Source organism: Tachypleus tridentatus, chromosome 2 (assembly GCF_004210375.1).
Source record: "Tachypleus tridentatus isolate NWPU-2018 chromosome 2, ASM421037v1, whole genome shotgun sequence".
Lineage (NCBI taxonomy): Eukaryota > Metazoa > Arthropoda > Merostomata > Xiphosura > Limulidae > Tachypleus > Tachypleus tridentatus.
Window position 1 is genome coordinate 129,704,118 of NC_134826.1, and position 23,466 is coordinate 129,727,583.

Genomic DNA, 23,466 nt, shown 5'->3' on the forward strand with positions numbered 1-23,466 from the left:
TTTCTCCACTGGTAGGAAGAAGAAAACGAAGACTTTCAGGTTAAATTTTGCCTGTTTTTAAGTGATAAAGGTGAAAGTGATTTATTACAAATTTAGTTTTAAGGTAGGGAGAGGTAAGACACCTATCACTCTTAAAATGGGAGAGATTTGGTTAACGAGAGCGATTGTAATGAAGATTAAAAATTCAACAAAGTTTTTATTAAACTTGTTTTAGATGCTGTTTGTTACCAAAGAGCTATCTGTGCTTTCCCACCAGGGATATCGAAACCTAGTTTCTAGTGATGTAAGTCCACAGACGTACAATTGTACCACTGGGGAGCATTTCAGGTGATAATAAATTGGGTGTCGTGTGTCTTCAAACTTTTGCAGAAAATGTTTACAGATAAAATCCAAATTACAGTTTGTTTCATCGTTAGGCAGAATGGATTCCAGTTTTAAATTGGAAAGATGTTAAATCTATTTGGATATTTATTTAAATTATTAAAAGCTTATTTATTTTTAATTACATTAATAATATAATACTCTATTCTAAACAATTCGAGAATAATGTAAAGAATAATTAAGTTTCAGAATACAGTCATCGATATTTTTCTACAGAATTTGAAATGTCTATATTTTCACAATGTGTAGCTATTCTGAATTTAAGACATTCTTCATGATTTCCAGGCCCGGCATGGCCAAGCGTGTTAAGGCGTGCGACTCGTAATCTGAGGGTAGCGGTATTGCATCCTTGTCGCGCCAAACATGCTCGCCATTTCAGCCGTGGGGGCGTTATAATGTTCGGTCAATCCCACTATTCTTTGGTAAAAGAGTAGCCCAAGAGTTGGCGGTGGGTAGTGATGGCTAGCTGTCTTCCCTCTAGTCTTACACTGCTAAATTAGGGAGGCTAGCACAGATAGCCCTCGAATAGCTTTGTGTGAAATTCAAAAAACAAAAACAAATCATTATTTCCAGTAGAGAGATATATTTTATTATATCTAAATATCTAGTAATAATATGTTTATGTAAAGAATCTGATAAAACATTGGTGCAACAATCGTGTGGTAAATTCTGCACTTGATTTTTATCTTAATTATCTAAAAAGTACATATAATTACACATACACTGCTGACCAAAATCTTAAGGCCAATGAACATAAAGAAATAATATGCATTTTACGTTATTAGACTCAACCACTTATTTGAGTAGAGTTTCGAAAGATGAAAATAAGAAAAGAGAAAATAAAAAAAAAAAACTTTTTTAGCATTTAGTAGGGAAAATGTGAACACTATGAAATTAGCCTAAATACTAGCTGGTCAAAAGTTTAAGACCATATCAAAAAGAAGTCCTAAATAGGGTAGACAATGCGCAACAAGAGATCTCAGTAGTGAACTGCACGGCCGTCATTGCGAATAACTTCAAACATTCGCTTTAGCATGGTCGATATAAGCATTTTAAGAAGGCTAGCTGGAATGTTATTCCAAGTAGAGAAGATGGCTTTAGAAAGATCATACACTGTTTGGAATTGACGTCCATTTCTATAGACTTCACTTGTCATCCACCCCCAAACATTTCCAATGGGGTTCAGTTCGGGCGAACACGCTGGATGGTCCAAAAGAATCACGTTATTCACAATGAAAAAGTCCTTTGTCCTACGGGCATTGTGGGTTGCAGCGTTGTCCTATTGAAACATCCAGTCATTTCCACACAAGAGAGGGCCTTCAGTCAATAAGGATGCTCTCTCCAACATGCCAATGTAGACACCTGCTGTTTGACATCCCTGTATAACCTGAAGCTCCATTGTTCCATGGAAGGAGAAAGCACCCCAGATCGTGATGGAACCTCCTCCACTGTGTCGTGTAGAAAATGTCTCCGGTGGGATATCCTTATCGTGCCAGTAACGTCGGACGCCACCTGGACCATCCAAGTTAAATTATTTCTTATCAGAGAACAAAACCTTCGTTCACTTTTCTACATCCCATGCTTGGTGCTTCTCAGCAAAATTTAACCGAGCTGTTTCGTGGTGTGGAAGGAAGCGTGGCCATTGAAGATGTTTACGGTTTCTGCGTCCGTAAGGGCTTTAACGTTCCACGATCGGCTGGTGTCTTGCCGGACAATCCGTCGAATCCTCCTGCTCAACGCCGGCGAAGTTTTCTTGAGTCGACCACCCGAACTTCTCGTTCCGTATCCCTCAGGGTCATTTAAGAAATTGGCAACAGCAGTTTTAACACGCCCAATCACACCAGTGATAGGACGTTGAGAGAGACCTTGCTTTTGCAGTTCTACAATTCTGCCACATTCAAACTCTGTCAACTTTTTAGCCTTTGCCATGTTTTTACCCAATGTAACACAGAAGATATTGAGAACGCTAATGTTTGAACACAAATGACTAAATTTCATTTGTTTAACGATTAACGCGTCGTTATAGTATAGTCTTAAACTTTTGAACAGCTGGTATTTAGGTTAATTTCATCGTGTTCACATTTTCCTATTAAATGCTTAATTTTTTATTTTTTTATTTTGATCTTTCAAAGCTCTACTCAATTATAACACCCCCACGGCTGAAAGGGCGAGCGTGTTTGGTAGAACCGGGATTCAAACCTGCGCCCCTCGGATTACACGTCGAACGCCTTAACACACTTAGCCATTCCAGACACTTTGTAGTACGGAATCATGCAAAATTTAAAACAACTTTGCAAACCATTAACAATTTTATGTTTAAAAGTAATTACTATATATTTGATTTGTTTCTTTTCGGTAATTTTCTAATTATATCATTTATATTATTTACATTAATTCAAAATTTAAAATACCTGAAATTAATAATTAGCTGTCAATTTTGAACAGCTAATTAAATGTTTATACAGTTCTTGCTTATGTTACCGTAATGGACGTATGTCAATATCTATGTGTAACAACCAAAACATCTGCACCATCTATTGAATAGCACCAGAAACAAACACTCATAAAAACGTTCACACTTTGGGTATTCAAGATTCAGTCAACATCAAAATTAAATATGGTACATGCAACAACCAAAGTAGTCTTTTCACAACAAGAATATGGCTTTCACTAGAACAGTACGTGTAGGTTTGATTATACTTTTATCGATGTAATTTTTAAACATAGTGCTGAGAAATTGGAGTTCTTAAAAAAAATAATTTTTTCTCAATAAACGGTACCACTTTTAATACATATAAAATTATTACAGTTTACATGAGACAAATTTATGAAAAGTTTCAGCTCTCTACATTGAATCATTTTGATGCATGAGTTGCGTATCAGTAAAAAAAATAAAATCCGAACATTTTTTTCCGTGCAGTACTTTCCAGAAAAAACAAACCTCTTTATAAAATGTTCAATTTTCTCATGTTTTTTTCAATGCGGTTTGAACACGACGATTGGTAATCACTGGCAAACAGCCGCCCGTAGGCGGGTGTTTTTTTTGTTAATACTTTAACTTTGAAATGTTTAATTTATATTTATTATTATAAAAATATAAAACTTGATATCTAAATCCGATTATAAATCAATAAAATTACCTTATTTTATTTTTACCTTTTTTTTCTAGTTTTTTTTTTTTTTTCGTGTATTTCTTATTAATCCTACCTGGTTTCTTTGTTTTGAATTTCGCGCAAAGTTACTCGCGGGCTATCTGTGCTAGCCGTCCCTAAATTAGCAGTGTAAGACTAGAGGGAAGGCAACTAGTTATCACTACCCACCGCCAACTCTTGGGCTACTCTTTTACCAACGAATAGTGGAATTGACTGTCAGATTATAACGCCCCCACGGCTGAAAGGGCGAGCTTGTTTGGCGCGATGGGGATGCGCACCCGCGACTTTCAGATTACGACTGGAACGCCTTAACACGCTTGGCCATGCAGGGCTTAATTCTACCTAGACAAAAGAAGTTATGAATGCAGTTGTTATTACTTAAATATATAGCGATAGTACCATCATAATCTTATTTCACACCATAAGGATATAACGTTTTCTATTTTCAAGTAAATGGATGCATTATGAAATGTTCTACTTCAACCAAGTTTACCACATTATTTTTACTTTGAGATTATGCAGACTCTTGTAAATGTGCAGAGGAAGATCGTTCCATATATTGCGTATTACATACATGACTTGTTAATAAATAAATTACATTTCTTATTTTACAAAAATGATAGTTACAAACAAATGGAGGAAAATAACTGACAGTGAAACATGTAAGGTATTGCTTATTGACGTATCTTATAAAAGGTTTATAAAATTTAGGCTTAAGGTAAATGATTTAAATCATATGATGGTTTAAAATAATAACTTAAGTTGGTACCTCACGAAATCAGATTTGATTTTAGTTGAGCACAAATCTACAAAATGGGCTACCTGTGCTCTACTCTTAACGGGTATCGAAACCAGGTTTCTAACGCTGTAAGTCCGCAAACGTGCCGTTCTGCCACTAGTGAGGGGCAAAGAAAAACACAGGAGTAGATTACATAATAATCCACTTTGTGATTTATGCCCTTGTGTTAAATGTGTGTTTCGTGGCTAACTTGTTTTTTTTTCATCTTTCCTCGAAGATATATATATATATATATACACATAGATGATAGATATTAGTTGTTAAATTATTATTTTACTTCCAGCCAGAAAACCTTCACAGTAAATTGAAACTTCAAAATATACTCACCATGTTTATCTAGCCTAATCATGGAAGTATATAATATCATATCCTGCTCAACAAAATATTATAATCTAATGAAAAATACTGGAATGGGGAAGGAAAATATTTATCTCAATAAATTCAAATTCGTGGAATGAATATAAACATCTTAGTTGTATCAAGTAAAGACGCTAGTAATTAACTCAAGAAAATAGAAGTGTGCTGCTATAAAAATGAAAATAATGAAACACAAAATTTTGATGAAATATAAAATAACTTTTTAAAATGTTATGATATTTCTGTAAATAAAAGGACTTTATTAAACAAAAATACATCTGTGTTGCGGACGAGTTGCAAATACATATATAAATAAATAAGTCTTCCTTAACTCTATCCCACAATTCCTTGGTTTAAAATTGTTGACAATCTTTTACGTGATTTATGTTATAAATCGAACAATTATACCATGATGCTGTTGTTGTTTCCACCAGAGGTACTACATATAGAAACTACACAAACTTGATATATTTTTGTTCCGATTTCCCAAATGCTTCATTGAGTTAATATTTCGTAAAAATGTAAGTTATTTCAAATCATGATAAACTATTTTAAGTTATTATCAAAGAAATGGGTAAAGTTGATTGCATAAACAAACCAGCTACTATACATAACAATTACACTGATAAATTGAAATAAGTGTGTATATATATATATACACTTGAAGAAGTCGCAAAGGCGAAACTTTGGTTTAAATGAAATGTACTCTTCAAAACAAGAAACGCAAAAGGGATATTTTTATTTTAAAGAGAAATATATGTAATAACGTTACAAGCTCAGAGAATGTGATGTTACACATGTTAAGGCACTGATTGTCAGACCAAAATGACAATAAAAGTTGTGCACTTTGAAAACGGAGGAAAACATCGGATTTTTCGCCAAAACGCATATGTGTCCAATAAATTTGTTTGAGAGATCTGCATGTTCTGCAAGTGCAACATGTGCAAACTCCCTATAAAAGTGACTGGTTTTCGGTTTCCATAGCTCAGTGTTAAGCCACCGACACGCAATACAGTTACGCCAAGACTGACTGAAGCACAACGCAACAACGCCATTGGTCACTTGGAAGCAGGCGAATCTCGATCAGATGTTTCCAGAGCTGTGAATGTCCACCCAAGCACCATCACAAGGCTATGGAATCGTCACCAACAACATGGATCAACTCGTGACCGTCCACGATCTGGCAGACCTCGTGTGACCACGCCCGCACAAGATCGCTACATCCGGTTACGTCACCTTCGGGATAGGACCACCACTGCGACGTCTACTGCCTCAACCATACCAGGGTTGCGTAGGATTTCCGATCAGACCGTACGCAACCGTCTACGAGATGCAGGAATCCGACCTCGACATCCAGTCAGAGGCGTCATCCTCACCTAACAACATCGTCAAGCACGGCTGCAGTGGACACGGGCACATCGGGTATGGCCTCATCGACGATGGAGGCATGTTTGGTTCAGCGATGAATCACGTTTTATGCTTCGTAGGCAGGATGGAAGGACCCGTGTTTACCGTCGCCGAGGTGAACGTTTTGCAGCAAACTGTGTGTAGGATGTTGACAGATATGGTGGTGGCAGCGTCATGATGTGGGCTGCCATCGCCTACAATGCCAGAACAGACCTTTTGCACATTCGAGGGAATCTTACGGCTCAACGATACGTCGACGAGATTCTTAGGCCCCATGTGCAACCCATCATGGTGAACGTCAACGACGTTTTTCAACTGGCCAACGCCCGTCCTCACACAGCCCGACTCACCACTGTCTTCTTGAGATACCACAACATCAACGTTCTTCCCTGGCCTTCCAGATCACCAGATTTAAACCCCATCGAACATCTTTGGGACGAGTTGGACTGACGTCTCCGACGGCGACAACCTCAACCGCAAACTCTACCTCAGCTTGCAGCAGCTTTGCAGGCTGAATAGACAGCCATTTCACAGGATGTGATTCGTCATCTCATCGCTTCCATGGGCAGGAGATGCCAAGCAGTTATTGATGCTCACGGGGGGTATACTCGTTATTGACGTTGAGTGACGTTAAACTTCACCTAGTGAGCGTGGACTTCGCCTTTGTAGACTTTGGATGTTCAGCAGTGAATGTGCAAAGTTTCACACATGTCATACAGAACTACCCGGAATAAACTTGTTAACAATTTGTATCATATTTTGTCTTTTGCAGTTGTTTTTTTGAAAAGTATATATATGTATGTATGAGTGTATGTGTACACATATATCACTTATACAACACACATACACATATATGCTTATATATAGACGTAAATTGATTAAATTTAAACAGAAGTAGATAAAAACTAAGCATGGACGAATTACAGAGTTATATATGTTTTGTTTATTCAAATAAATTCGTGAAAACATCTGGTGTTTTGAAGATGAATAATCCATAATTTAATCTATTTAATTATGTCTTAAAAAGTAAATAATTAAACTACAAGACTCAATCAAAAGGAAACACTAAAGCGGAGAATCTTCGTGGGTATTCAGTGGTTTTACAACCCTGTTAGACATCATAGTTCACTCAAGTCACATTGCTACTTTAATCTTAGTTGGAGAACATCCAGGTAATTTTAGCGTTTGCTCGTAAAAGTGGAAAGTAAACCTACTCTAAATTGCTGGTAGAAAAGATCATTTTCTTGCGAATTTACGTATAGAACTTTGTTCCTTTTGTGGGTACAACCTGGTAAACCTTCTTTAACTATGGTGCTAGATTATTGTTTTATGGAGCTAAAATTTGATTTAATACAAAAGTAAAACAAATAAAAAAACACAAACGAGGCTTTAGGTGGAGGAGTCCCTTTTCAGTCAGGTAACAATACTATCACAGAGTTATATTTTGAAACAATAACCATGATCGAAGCGACACTGAAACAACAAATGATCAAACATGTGGAAGAATAGAGGTGCTGCCTTTCCAGGGCTGTTAACACGTACAAATTTGCCCAAAACAACCGTTTATTCATATAAGAAGACACACAACATGTTTTTATAGCTAACGTAAACGTTTGACCTTTTAGAATACTTTCTTTAATCTAGTGTACTTATCCTTTTATGTAAATCGATTTAAGTTAATTGCATTAGTTGACGTGTGTGTGTGATTAATTAGGTTGAAACCAACAATGTCTGTTATTACTTGGTATGTTATGTTTAAGGTATGCATAACCAGCAAAATCCTTTAATAACTATATTGTATAATTATTATTTCTGGCTGAAAGTTGGGACCACGACTTCCACGCCATCTCTATTGTCCTTCTCAGCTGACCCCATGAGAGTCCACTGCACACATAGATGGATCTCTTAAAAGTAATTTTTGGTCTCCTCACTTCCTTTTTCCCCCTGTGGGTTTCACGTTCTCTTATATTGCTATGAGGCAATTTCTTAATGATGCTCATTAAAAATGATACCAGGCCATCTAATGTTGAGAATGTCGAACACCTGTTCATGAAAGCTCGAGTCTTGACTGTGATGGTATTGGTGACTTACTATGTTTCTGAGCCATAAAGCAGGACTAATTTTATGTTGGTATTGAACAATCCAATTTTAGTCTTCTGGGAGAGAGATATTAAGGTTAACATAGGTCAATAATTCTATTGAGCTGTCTGTAGAAAACGTCTATGCATGAACAATATATAGTTGGCATAGGTTAAGCAAGTACTTCTAAACACATACTTTATTTTGACCAAGAGGTGTGGTGTTTAAAAGCTTTTCTTGGGTATATCATTATCATTACAAAAATAGGAACCTTTAAATTCACTTCACAAGATCTGTTCCACACCACCAAAATTTTTCCGACTCAGAAATAGATATTTTACATCGTTTAAACAACATTAAAAACATTTTGTATTGGTGCGTAAACACATGTATGGATTGAAGAATGTAAACAGCATTAATGCATTTGTATAACTAAATGTATTTTTCATACGCCATTAGTACTAGGCCTATTATACGTTTTAACACTGCTTTCTTTATCTAGTTCTTTTTGATTTTTTAGGAATCAAAAGACTGTATGATAATAGTAATTAAACCAGCATTTGTTCTCCATATCCGTCGCTGACGACACATTTTGTCAACTGTTATGGTATGGTATACTCACCTTTTCTAAGCTGTCAAAGTGTAATTTCCCCGAAAAGAAGCCGAAGTCTCTCTGAAACGGTCACCTGTTTCAATCACTCGTGCCACTGTACACCAATATGTTGTCTGTCAGTCAGTCAGTAGACACTAAAATGACGTCACATAAAGAATGCTTAATGTTGCAGTTTATACTGTCACGACGTCAGTAAAACTCGCAAATGTTATGAATCACGAGAAGAATTGTATGTTGAACTCTGTAGGTTACAACACAGCATGACATGTGAACTTCAAAAGCAAGAAATAAAAATATTTGTTGCTCTTCGTGTTGTTTCTATTTGCTCTGGAAACATAACGTGATCCGGCATGGCCAGGTGGGTTAAGGCGTTCGACTCGTAATCTGATGGTTGCGGGTTCGAATCCCCGAATCACGGTAAATTTCACTATTCCTTGGCAAAAGAGTAGCCCAAGAGTTGGCGATGGGTGGTTATAACTATCTGCCTTCCCTATAGTCTTATACTGCTAAATTAGGGATGGCTATCGCAGATAGCCCTTGAGTAGTTTTGCTCGAAATTCAGAAAAACAAACAAAACATAACGCTTCCGGAGATCTTGCAAAGGTGCGTGCATCTAGTCACATTTATACTTGTTGTAAAAAGTGTCTCATATAAGTAACCTTCAGGCTAGATGAGCTCTGAATTGAGTTAAGGCATCGTCGGCCAAAGATATGGCGAACATAACGTAGTTGAAATTCTGTTATTTTAGGCTCTTATAACTTTTGCAAATCCCAAAGCGACTAATCAAAGAATTGCAGCGTTTAAAATTTAATAGGACTAGTACTAATGTTGTATGAAAATATGATTAATTATAATCATGCTTGGCCAACTTGAAAAGGTGTTCAGACTATAAATAATACATTTTTTAGGATAATAAAATTAAAATCACCATTTCACAGAAGGTTTAGAAAAGGTAAAGAAGGCCGACCTCACTTCCACCAAATCCCAATTCAGCGGGAGCTCTACGTAACTTACTTACAACTTAATTAGGAGTGTTTCACAGAAACTGTAGTTTAGGATCCCTCCCCTGCTGGACCTTTTAAATGCTACCCTTGACTATAATACTTAAGTATAAGCCATATACTAATAAAAGAGTAACTCCAAGATGTTGAAATCCAGTCTTAAAGTTAATTTGAAAAGGATTCTATTTTTTATACAATATTTCAAAAATACCTTGTAACTGTTTGAACGTTTTGTGAATTTTAACATTTCTGATAGGCCCGGCATGGCCTAGCGCGTTAAGGCGTGCGCTTCGTAATCTGAGGGTCGCGGGTTCGCGCCCGAGTCGCGCCAAACATGCTCGCCCTCCCAGCCGTGGGGGCGTTATAATGTGACGGTCAATCCAACTATTCGTTGTTAAAAGAGTAGCCCAAGAGTTGGCGGTGGGTGGTGATGACTAGCTGCCTTCCCTCTAGTCTTACACTGCTAAATTAGGGACGGCTAGCACAGATAGCCCTCGAGTAGCTTTGTGCGAAATTCCAAAACAAAACAAAAACAAAACATTTCTGATAACTTGAGAGGATACAGTAAAAAAAAAATATTGGCTTTAATCTATATAATCTACTATTACCTGTGAGTTTTGCCATAGAATTATATTTCAATCACAAGAAGATCAGTTTATTTATTTTTTCAAAGTTACATTTGTTTCGGTTTCCATGACTTTAACTAAAATGGCTTTTAAGATGACCGAAACCAAGTTTCAACATTTGGATGGATTAATAGCTAAGCTACATTCAAATTTTGTTGTATATTCGCTTATAAAGAAGTTAAATTTACAATATTTTATCGTTGTTTAATTTATGGTTGTTTGCTTTTTTGGAATTTCGCGCAAAGCTACACGAGTGCTATCTGCACTAGCCATCCCTAATTTTGCAGTGTAAGACTAGAGGGAAGGCAGTTAGTCATCACCACCCACCGCCAACTCTTGGACTACTCTTTTACCAACCGTTTGACCGTTACATTATAACGTCCCCACGGCTGAAAGGGCGAGCATATTCGGTACGACGAAGATTCGTACTCGTGACCCTCAGATTATAAGTCGAACGCCTTAACTCACCTGGCCATGCTGGGCCTGTTTCATTCTTAAAGTTTTCTCTCTCAGGCCATCAGGTGTGTCAGCTGTATGCTTCCTCATTTACAATGATACAATCCGATGTTCGATTCTCTGTAATGGACAAATCGCTGACAGCTTATTGTGTAACCTTGTGCGAAAACAAACAATACTTCTGATCACTTGCTTCCTCGTGGTAAACTTGAAGGATTATACGTATGTTAATAAATGTGTTGTGATATTTGCGGTTGGCATATTAAAAAAAAAATCCTTTGTGTATTGCTGTCCTGAACAACCAAAACAATCTATCGGATAATCCTACTTTAGCAAATAACAAGGTAAATTGTTTAGGAAGAACTGGGATTATTTTGAATTAGTTAGTATATTTTTTTCTATTTTCATTTCACTGATATAATGTAGGATCTATCAGTATTTACTTGCTGGCAACCACTAGATATATTAACTTAGAATATGGTTCCTCCTGCTGAGTTAAACTTTCTTTGGTGACGCGAACTACGAAACGTGTTGTAGCATGAAATCCATCGTGCGGAAGTGTACTGGGTGTAAAAACAGGGGTGCATATTCATGGAACACAGGGTGTTTTGAATCAATGTTCGAGCTGCAGTTTTTAATACACTTATCAAAACTCTGAAAGCAAGGAATGAGCTGTGATAATTCTTTTCAATGATGAAATCTAGATGAAGAACAAAAGAAAAGCAGAATGAGAGGTAAAGATTCCAGCGATGAATTGTTTGGTCCAGATAGACTGAGTTGCGTTGGATAGAAATCTCATTCATGTTTTGCTTTGTTTTATTTCTCGTGCCTCAATAATAATGAGGTAGTATCGTATCGTGAATTTGTTGTATTTCGTTTGATAGAAGTTAAAACATTCTCGATTATAGTGGTTTAATGTGTCTTATTTTTATGTTTATGAGCCTATGTGATTGAAACGTAAAAAACAGTTGAGAGTTTGTTCTCTTTCCAAATTTCAATTGCTTTGAAGCTCTTAATACACTTGACAAAATACAAACAAATATGCATGCAGTTTTCATTGCAATGCATGCTGCGCAAGAAAAAATCCTTATTGCATAGCAACACTATGAACGACCCTGCATGAATGTTTACGATTATTTTATCGGTATTCTATATTTTATTCCATTTCCAAAAAATATTAAGTGTTTGGTAATTATTTCTCCAGCATTTAACACTCGAGTAGAGTTTTAGACGTGCAATATCAGTTGCATCAGTTCCAGAACTACTTTTATTTTATTCTAAATTACAACAAAAAACACCATACCTGTAAACAGCTTTACACTTCAAACAAATGAGACAACCTCCCAGTGGCACAGTGGCATGTCTTCGGATTTACAACACTAGAAATCGTGTATCGATACTCATGGTGAGTACAGGGCAAATAGTCCCCTGTGTAATTGTGTGCTTAACTTCAAACAAACAAATATATATTACGTGCTTAAATAAAGATGCACAGTATGTGTCGTACAACGAAAAGAAAAACACACGACATCCAGTGCATTATCAAAACACACAGCAGTGTGTCGTGTGGCCAAAATAAAATTTAAAACATTCGCACAACACCCAATATGTTAATAACAGGAATGAAAAATTTGCTGAGTTTTAACCATCAGTACAGTCTCTCTCGTTAACCAAAACTCTCCCATTTTAAGGTGGACAGGTCTCTTGCCTCTCCCTCCCCTAAACACTAAATTTGTAAGAAATCGCTTTAACCCTTATCGTTTAAAAACAGGCCAAACTTAACCTTAAGGGCTTCATTTTCTTTTTCTCACCAGTGGAAAACAAACTTTACTTCAATCGATTTATTTCAATTTAATACATAGCTGGCATATATATTCTTCTAGCTTGACAATAAATTTGGTTGTAGTACCTCAAGTATCCTCAATAACCAAAAATTACGCAAAAATCTCGTAATTTTTTACGCTTGTCTGAAAAACAGTTTGCTAATTCGATTGTTTGTTTGGAATTAGGCAGAAAGCTACATTATAGGCTCTATGTGTTCTGCTCATCACGGGTATCGGATCTCAGTTTCTAGCATTGTAAGTCCGTAGACATATCGCTGGGGCCGGCATGACTAAGTGGTTAAGGCGCTCGAATGGTAATCCGAGAGTCGCGGGTTCGAATCCCCCTCACACAAAAAGATGCTCGCCCTTTCAGTCGTGGAGGCGTTATAATGTTACGATCAACCCACTATTCGTTGGTAAAAGAGTAGCCCAAAAGTTGGCAGTGGGTGGTGATGACTTGGGACGGCTACGGCAGATAGCCCTAGTGTAGCTTTGCGCGAAATTCAAAAACAAACATGCGAACAAACATATCGCTGTGCCACTGGAGGGCCTAATTTGATAGCTCTGAAATGTCTACCACATGTTAAGGTGTTTTTGAAAGTGGACTCCTTTTAATATTATAAAAATTGAACGCTAAATCTGGACGTTATGAGCCAAAAATCACCATCGTGTATAAATGTTCACACGATTTCTGCGTATTGCTTTGCATCAGACTTCAATCAATCAAACATATAAAAATGCTTCCCGGTACGTGAGTGCTTTTGTTTCCAGCATAATATCACTTTATATAATATATAAAGAAACATTATATCTATTGAAAAACAACTTGGCTGAGAAAGATGTGGACAAAAGAAAGAACTGAAAAAAAAAAGATATGAACTCGACGTTATTGAAGTATTGAAGAAATACATACGAATTTATAATATATTTAAATTTAATAGGTGCTGGATGATAAATATTCCACACTATATCTGATTATCAAACATATGTTATTTGGGGTTATTTGTACCAAATGAACACAACAAAGAAGGTGTGATATTTAATGATGAACATCACAGTTGTAAAAAAAAATAGGTGTGGCAAAAAATGACAAAAAAAGAATTGTCTCAGAAAGATGTGAAATCAGAGTTTGTGGCCAAAATGAGAAAATACTGACGATAATTGTATGCAGATTGTGTTTTTAAGTATTCAAAATTTTACAAAATTTATAGAGTATGGATATCTATCATAGGAAATCATATGCCTCTGTTTTATGTCTAGCTATTATATAGCTAGTTGTATATTTACATCACATTTGTGACAATTATTTCATTAAGATGATAATAGTTAATGAGCATAATTTATGTATATATATATATGGAAAGAGAGAGCCAGAAATATGTGTACTTTTACAATATTATTTTACAAAGTTTATGTTCTATGCGAAATCTGATTCAATTTCTTGTTAACATAGAATCTTTAGTAATAATAATATGCTTCTAATTGAAACAGTTCATTATAATATTGCCACCCCTCCAACTATCTGCCCCTAGCGGGACAGCGGTAAAGCTGTAGACTTACAATTAATTTATTTATTGGTGGTAATAGAACACAAACCAAGCAATATCATCTGAGCGATCGACAGATTGAAATAATATCACATAGTTGAATACATAAATTCAACATGTTTTAGCACCACGTAACGCATCACATTTGTAACAATTATTTCAATAAGATACAGAGACAGCGGTACGTTTACAATGCTAAAAACCAGGGTTAGATACCAGTGGCTGACAGAACACAGATAGCCAGTTGTGTAACTTTGCGCTCAACAAAAATGAAGCCAAAAATAATGTGTTACAATGATGGCCTCTTAATCAATTATTCCTTAGGTTTAAAGTTTCGAGTACAACTTTAAGAAAAAAAAAAGTCCCAAGAAAAAAAGACAAACTTTTTTTTAATAATTTAGAATTTTAATGAAACACTATTACATGTCCCTAAGCTAGACAGCGGTAAGTCTATGAATTTACAATGCTAAAGTCAGGGGTTCGATTCCTCTCGGTGGAAACAGCAGATAGCCTGATGCAAATTTGCTATAAACACATTCATACTATTGAAGATTCCGCTTGAATTATATTTCAGTAGAACTACATACACAAACAAGTGTGTGTACGTGTGTAAAAGAAGATTGGATATAAGCTCAATAGTGTTGCTAAACATTTGTCTCTCTCTATATATTTTACAAGGCAGGATCACTCATGTATTTGTATAGCTTGTGACCAGGTAATACTTATAACTCATGTTCTAGTGTTTCTTATTATGTCCATATTCCTGTATTTGCTTAACTGACGGTGTTTCTTTGTTGATAGGAAGAAAGCCATACATTGGGCTATTTGTATTATGCCTACCGGGAGCATCAAAACCCGATTCTTAGCATGGAAAACCAAAACACTTACAAATGTACCATTGGAGGAGAGCGGGGCTTCATTGAAGAATACGTGCATTCGATTGTTTTGCTATCTGGCGATAACATTCAGTCAAAAAAAACCCTGAACATTCTCTTGCTAATTTCACATAACAGTTTTCGTTGTATTAACTTGTACGATTAAGCACGCCTAATTCTTAAGAATCAACAAAAATTTTGTATTTAAATGTTGTTAATTTCTTAACATGATAAACATAATCGTGTAAAAATTGATATTTTGCAAAAGCTACAAATCCTAAAATAGGTTCATTGATGTGTATTTTACATAAATAAAAATGGAATAGTGATCGCAAGTTATAAAAGTCAAGTTTCAAAGTTTCGTGATTAAACTTTACAAAATGAACGCATGGAAGGGTTTTCGCTAACTTCAAGTCTTTACTAATGAATTTGCAAACCAGACTTTAACATTGTCATTAGGTCAAGCGAATCATTGAGAAAGAGAACTAGTTATTGGTGAAATTTATATGCTTGTGATGTCGAAATTTAATAAGCCTTACTGCAAATAAAACAAACAAACCATTAAACAACATGAAGGTTGATATTTTTTGCTCGTTTATAAAGTAAAAGTGCAAAATTACAGTATCAATTCACTGTAACTAGAACTAGCAAATTAGAAATATAACTATTTCCTTGAAGACGCTGTTTGTGTTACAATTGTCCTCGTGAGAAATGACAAAATTAAGGCCTAAGTTAAAATAAGAAATTTAGTGCCATCTTATATTTAAATTCAGTTCATACTGATTAATTAGCACATGTACTTTGTAAAAACGAGCCTTACGAGTCTAATTTTTTATTTGAAGTTAGGATTAACCATTTTTATATATATATAAGCTACTGATGACGCATTTTAATCTTTAATATGCGTGTAACTCATAGCTATTTCTGATCTTTAAAGCAATGAATGGCTAAGATTTCTTCATTTTACTTTACTAACCTGAATAAAATTCCCCCATCGTAACCTTGGTGACAACTCTTGCACGATATTAATTTAACATGCAAAAGAAAGAAGAAAAATTTTAGTTAATCAATCCTGGATTAGTGAGAAAACAAACGGCAACACGTTGATAAGTTTAAGAAGCATCAATATTAACTTATATAATATAACCTTTCATGAAAGAACACGTTCATTCAGCTGTGTTAGGGATGTTTCCATTGTTGACATTTTGGCGCATCTTACCGTTGCCGTAGCTACGAGCAACGGTAGTGCCATCTACCGCTAAGTTGGGAATAAGGAAAAATTGGTAAATTTGAAATATTTTAGTTACTTTATTAAAGTCATACAATTTTTTATTAGTATCAACAGGTGTATTGTATTATCTTTATTTCTAGAAAGTTACTGTTGTTGATGTATATTTTAGGTTTTTCTCTATTCATTATTACATTGTGCAAACCCATTTCCTTATGCTTTGCTCACTTCTGTAGCCGAACCATTATGAATGTGCAATACACGTGAATATAAATACAAAAAATGAAACTAATAAAATTAATTCAAAACACATTATCATTTGCTTTAGAGTTATATTTAGGCATACTACAGACCTGGGGAGTTTACAGACGAATATGTTTTATATTTTCAAAGAAAACTTCGTAACGATTCGTGAAAGAAATTAGTACCCTTCATACGTACCGGTTTGCCCGTTTCTCGCGGAGTAACACAGGAAATAGTAGGCAGTGTAACGGCTCTCATTTTATCTTATTGTACCCTTGCATAAGCGTTATTTAGTTCCAGCTCTTCGCGAGAGGAGGTACAGTTGATTTCGGTACAACGGAGTGTTAATCACTATTTCGTTGTTTATTTTAATTTGTTTTACTTATTTTAAACACTGCTAAAAATCAAATTTTATACAAAATAATACACAGCACAATATTTTCAAACTCCACGTTGGTAATACAGAGAACTTTTGAAAACGAAAAAGTTTACGTGTTTTGTTTTCCAAAGGAAAGCAACAATTTATGTATCAACACAAAGAAAAAGAAGAAGAAAAAAAAAACGGAAGGAAGAAAAGAACATTTTGAAGCATAACTCTCTTTTTTATAAATAATTTAAATTTACTTAGATTTTTTCCATTTGTTCTGGACCACGTGAAAACGTGTAATCCCGTCATCCTGCAGCCGTTACAAGGAATCAACACCGTTACCGGGAAGTTGTGGTCACTACAAGGCGAGTAAAACCATCTTAATAACATCTGATTTTAGCTTAAACTACTGCGTTTTTTTTTTTTTTAATTTTGTATGCTCTGAGGCAAAGCCTTAAACATTAGTGTATTTTATAGGTTATCAACAATTGCGTACAACTAGCCTATACAATTCCTGAAGTTTCCTTCTCAACGTTTTCATTTGATTATTGTTTTGTTTAACAGTAATTTTGAGTTATCAATTTAAATAGAGTTTGAAAAATTTATTTTATTTTAAGTAGAATTCTTAACAATAATGTCAGGTATCCTTACTATACTTCCTATAACATTTCTAGAAAAGAACTTACGTGTTCGTTTCGTGTTAATCGTGTGGTAATCTTCGATATGTGCATAAATTACGTTTTTATCGTTTCTTGTATTTGGTAGATAAGTTATAGTGGGTAGAATCCATTGATGTTTGTTCAACAACTTTGGTTGTATCAAGTAATAAATTAAAAACGATAAATTGTACTAGTCTTGCAATTTAATTAGGTTTATAATCTTCCGTATTAGATTATTGCGCCGTATAATTTTGGATCTATAAAACGAATAAGCAGTTTTTACAAAATCACGAGAAACAATTCAATAAATGTGACGTGCTACTTAATGTGCTTAACTGTATTGCAGACAACTAAAAATGTAAAAATGGATTCGAAACAAGAGAACCAACTGTAACAACTCAAAGCTGTTAATAATCACAATGAAATTGAAACATTTATTTGTTTCAGAAATCCAGAAACAGCCTGGAAGCACAACCGGATTTAAATAACTTATAATTTTCTATAGTGAAATACTCGTTTGTTGTAAAGCACAAAACTGCACAATACGGTATCCTTACCGTGCACGCCGCAGGGATCGAACCTTGAATTTTAGCATTATAAACTCCCCACTACTCAAGTTTACTGCTCATCTACCTGGGAACAAAGATAGCAAAGAAAATCACATTCGCAAAACTCATTTAGGCAGTTACTTCTTCAGTTAATTATTGGTAAAAACTCCCACATTGTGGTTAAAGAATAATGATTGCTCCCACAGAAATGCGTATAGCAGTTCTCCTAATATTGTACAAACATGTTTTAGGTTTAGAAACGGGCTATAGGAGAGACACCATTCGAAAGTCCAAATGAATAATCAACGCTTTTCTTTGTGTGTTTTAAAGATAAAACTGCTTGCAGATGGCATTGAAATTTCTATAGATTGCGTCTGTCTTGGGTATAGAAGTAAAAGAAGTTGCGGTCCCTCTGCTGAAGCTGTCATGACATCGAAACGTATATCACATCCGAACTCCAGACAGATACAATACTTAAGAAGTTTTGTGTTTGTTTTCACAATCTCTCAAGTACATAAAAGCGAAAACACCTTCCTCTGCTTAAGTAAGCGTGAAATGTACAAATACTTGAGCGAACAGAGAAGCGCAGGTTCTAAAAGATGAAATAAAATATTCAAATCAGTACATCACTAAATTCGCGTATTTTTCAGTTTCATTAATTAATGGGTAATAAATAACAACAACAAAGTCATATTTATCTTATCTTGCATCGGGATGTTTTAAACAGCGTTCATACTTCATTCACAACTGGTACATTTTGGACAAAATCATCAAGCTAACATTGAAATGTGATATATTTTAGAGGTTCAGCCCGGCATGGCCAGGTGGGTTAAGGCGTGAGACTGGTAATCCGAGGGTCGCGGGTTCGATATTCCATCGCACCAAACATGCTCGCCTTTTCAGCCGTGGGGGCGTTATAATGTAAAGATCAATCCAACTATTCGTTGGTAAAAGAGTAACCAAAGAGTTGGCGGTGGGTAGTGAAGACTAGCTCCCTTCTCTTTAGTCCTACACTGCTAAATTAGGGACGAATAGTGCAGATAGCCCTCGAGTAGCTTTGCGCGAAATTCAAAAGGAAAGAAAGAAACAGACTTCCAGAGGTTCTTATCAAGAGGGTTTTAAATACAGTGGTGGTACACTTTGGACAATGTTAGCAGTACATTGAAAAGATGGTATATTTTGAACACTGTTAATAATTCACAAACGTTGTAAAAATATTATCTAAACTTTTATTTCAGTTCAAACAATAAGATATCTCATTTTATTTCTTCTTATTTTATCATGGCAACAAAACAATAATTTTATCTAACATTCACAAAATAATCAGAAGTATATTCATACATGGTACACTTTGAAATATATTAACAATACAGCCCATTCAAAGGTGATATATTTTTCACAAGATTTGGACTAAATAATCAGGAATACTTTGACAAGTAGCATTGTTTGATCAATATTAACAGTACTGTCACCAACGTTATATTTTAAACCATATTAACATTATTGTAATCAACGGAATTTTTTAAAACATATTAACAGTATTGTCACCAACGGCATATTTTAAACGATATTAACAGTACTGTCACAACTGCATACTTTAAACCATGTTAACAGCACTGTCACCAACGGTATATTTTAAGCCATATAAACAGCACTGTCACCAACGGTATATTTTAAACAATATCAACAGTAATGTCACCAACGATATATTTTAAAAGATATTAACAGTGCTGTCACCAACGGTATACTTCAAACAATATTAACAGTACTGTCACCAACGTTATGTCTTAAACCACATTAACAGTATTGTAACCAACAAAATATTTTAAACCATATTAACAGTATTGTCACCAACGGTATATTTTAAACGATATTAACACTACTGTCACAAATGTATATATAAACCATGTTAACAGCACTGTCACCAACAGTATATTTTAAGCCATATTAACATAAATGACACCAACGGTATATTTTAAACCATATTAACAGTATTAATACCAACGGTATCTTCTAAACGATATCAACAGTACCATCACCAACGGTAAATTTTAAACGATATTAACAACACTGTCACCAACGGTATATTTTAAACCATGATAACACTATTGTCACCAACAGTATATATTAAATCATATAAAAAGCACTGTCACCAAAGGTATATTTAAAACGACATTAACAGAACTGTAATCAACGGTATATTTTAAACGTTATTACCAGTACTGTCACCAACGGTATATTTTAAACCATATAAAAAGTATTGTCACCAATGGTATATTTTAAACCATATTAACAGTACTGTCACGAACGGCATATTTTAAACGATATTAACAACACTGTCACCAACGGTATATTTTAAACCATATTAACAGTATTGTTAACAAATGTATATTTTAAACCATATTAACAGGACTGACACCAACGGTATATTTTAAACCATATTAACAGTATTGACACCAACGGTATATTTTAAATCGTATTAACAGCACTGACATCAAAGGTATATTTTAAATCACATTAAGAGTACTGTTACCAACAGTATATTTTAAACGATATTAACAGTACTGTAATCGACGGTATATTTTAAACGATATTAACAGTACTTTTACAAATAGTATATTTTAACCGATATATATTTTTTAAACAATATCAACAATAATGTCACAAACGATATTAACAGTATTGTCACAAATTGCGCGTCTGCAGCGGTAACGGTATCAACAGTACTGTATTTTAAAGAATATCAACAATAATGTCACAAACGGTATATTTTAAACCATATTAACAGTATTGTCACCAAATTTTTCATTTTCACCAACGGTATATTTTAAACAATGTTAACACTACTGTCTGGAGCGGTATATTTTAATCGATATCAACAGTACTGTAACCAACGGTATATTTTAAATGTTATTAACAGTATTGTTACCAGCGGTATATTTTAAATGATATGAACAGGACTGACACCAACGGTATATTTCTACCACATTAACACTATTATCACAAATGGTATATTTTAAACGATATTAACAGTTCTGTCCATAATGGTATATTTTAAACTATAATAACAGAATTGTTGTCAACGGTATATTTTAAACAATATAAATAGTGCTGTCACCAACGGTATATTTTAAACGATGTCAACAGTACTGTTACCAGAGAAATATTTTAAAGGATATTAAAATTACTGTAATCAACGGTATATTTGAAACGTTATAAACAGTATTATCATCAACGGTATATTTTAAATTATATTAACAATACTGTTACCGACGGTATATTTTAAACCATATTAGCCGTACTGTCACGATCAGTATATTTTAAACATATGAACAATATTGTCACCAACTGTATAATTTATGCGATAATAACAGCACTGTCACGTACGGTACATTTTAAACGATATTAACAGAACTGTCACGTACGGTACATTTTAAACCATATTAACAGTACTGTCACAGACGGTATATTTTAAATCATAGTAACAGCACTGTCTCCAACGTTATATTTTGACTTATATTAAAAGTAGTGTCACCAACAGTATATTTTAAACCATATTTACAGTATTGTCATCAACGGTATATTTTCAATAATAATAACAACACTTTCACAAACGGTATATTTTAAAACATATTAACAGTATTCTAACCAACTGTATATTTTAAACCAAATTAACACCACTGTCATCAACGGTATATTTTAAACGATATAACCAGTACTGTCACCAGGATATCTAACACCAACGGTATATTTTAAACCATATTAACAAAACTGTCACCAACGGTATATTTTAAACGATATCAACAGTATTGTTACCGACGTTGTATTTTACACGATATTAACAGTATTGTAATCAACGGTATATTTTAAACGTTATTAACAGTACTGTCTCCAACCGAATATTTTAAACAATATTAACAGTTCTGTCACCAATGGTATATTTTAAACCATATTAACAATCCTGTCACCGACGGTATATTTTAAACAACATTAACAGTATTGTCACCAATGGTATATTTTAAACGACATTAACAGTACTGTTACCAACAGTATATTTTGAACGATATTAACAATACTGTAATCAACGGCATATTTTCAACGTTATTAACAGTACTGTTACTAGCGGTATATTTTAAATGATATGAACAGGACAGACACCAACGGTATATTTTAAAGCATATAAACAGTATTGTCACCAATGGTATATTTTAAATCATATTAACAGCACTGTCAACAACGGCATATTTTAAATGATATTAAGAAAACTGTCACCAACGGTATATTTTAAACGATATTAACAGTACTGTCACCAAAGTTACATTTTAAACCCGCCGAACAGTACTGTCACCCAGGGCATATATTTTAAACCATATTAACAGTACTGTCACATACGGTATATTTTAAATCATATTAACAGCACTGTCACCAAAGTTATATTTTGATTTTTATTAAAAGTAGTGTCATATTTATTAAAATATGTTAAACCATATTTACAGTATTGTCATCAACGGTATATTTTCAATAATATAAACTGCACAGTCTTCAACTGTATATTTGAAAAGACATTAACAGCATTGTCACCAACGAAATATTATAAACCATATTAACAGTATTGTCACCAACGGTATATTTAAATGTTATTAACAACACTGTCACAAACGGTATATTTTAAACCATAGAAACAGCATTGTAACCAACTGTATATTTTAAACGATATTAACAGTACTGTCACCAAGAGTATATTTATACCACATTAACACTATTATCACAAATGGTATATTTTAAACGATATTAACCATTCTGTCAATAATGGTATATTTTAAACCATATTAACAGAATTGTTGTCAATCGTATATTTTAAACAATATAAACAGTGCTGTCACCAACGGTATATTTTAAACGATGTTAACAGTACTGTTACCAGAGAAATATTTTTAAGGATATTAAAAGTACTGTAATCAACGGTATATTTAAAACGTTATAAACAGTATTATCATCAACGGTATATTTGAAACGTTATTAACAGTACTATCACCAACGTTATATTTTAAATTATATTAACAGTACTGTTACCGACGGTATATTTTAAACGATATTAACAGTACTGTTACCAACGGTATATTTTAAACCATATTAACCGTACTGTCACGAACAGTATATTTTAAACATATGAACAATATTGTCACCAACTGTATATTTTATACGATATTAACAGCACTGTCACCAACGGTATATTTTAAACGAGATCAAAAGTATTGTTACCAGCAAAATATTTTAAACGATATTAACAGTATTGTAATCAACG

The 23,466-nt window shown here is 34.3% G+C and overlaps 2 protein-coding genes across 5 annotated transcripts in view; one reads left to right on the forward strand and one right to left on the reverse strand.

The window, feature by feature from the left end:
• Nucleotides 1–16,308, reverse strand: part of LOC143245097 (cytosolic carboxypeptidase 6-like) — a 367,230-nt gene extending 350,922 nt beyond the window's left edge. Inside the window, exon 1 of the mRNA XM_076490975.1 lies at nt 16,093–16,308. Within this exon, the coding sequence (XP_076347090.1) occupies nt 16,093–16,111 (19 nt within the window). The 5' untranslated portion in view covers nt 16,112–16,308. The remainder of the gene's footprint in view (nt 1–16,092) is intronic.
• A 564-nt stretch (nt 16,309–16,872) lies between these two features.
• Nucleotides 16,873–23,466, forward strand: part of LOC143245098 (ELAV-like protein 4) — a 139,398-nt gene continuing 132,804 nt past the window's right edge. For all 4 annotated transcript variants that reach the window (XM_076490976.1, XM_076490978.1, XM_076490977.1 and 1 more), the window contains exon 1: nt 16,873–17,319. The gene's annotated coding sequence lies outside the window, so the exon portion shown is untranslated. The remainder of the gene's footprint in view (nt 17,320–23,466) is intronic.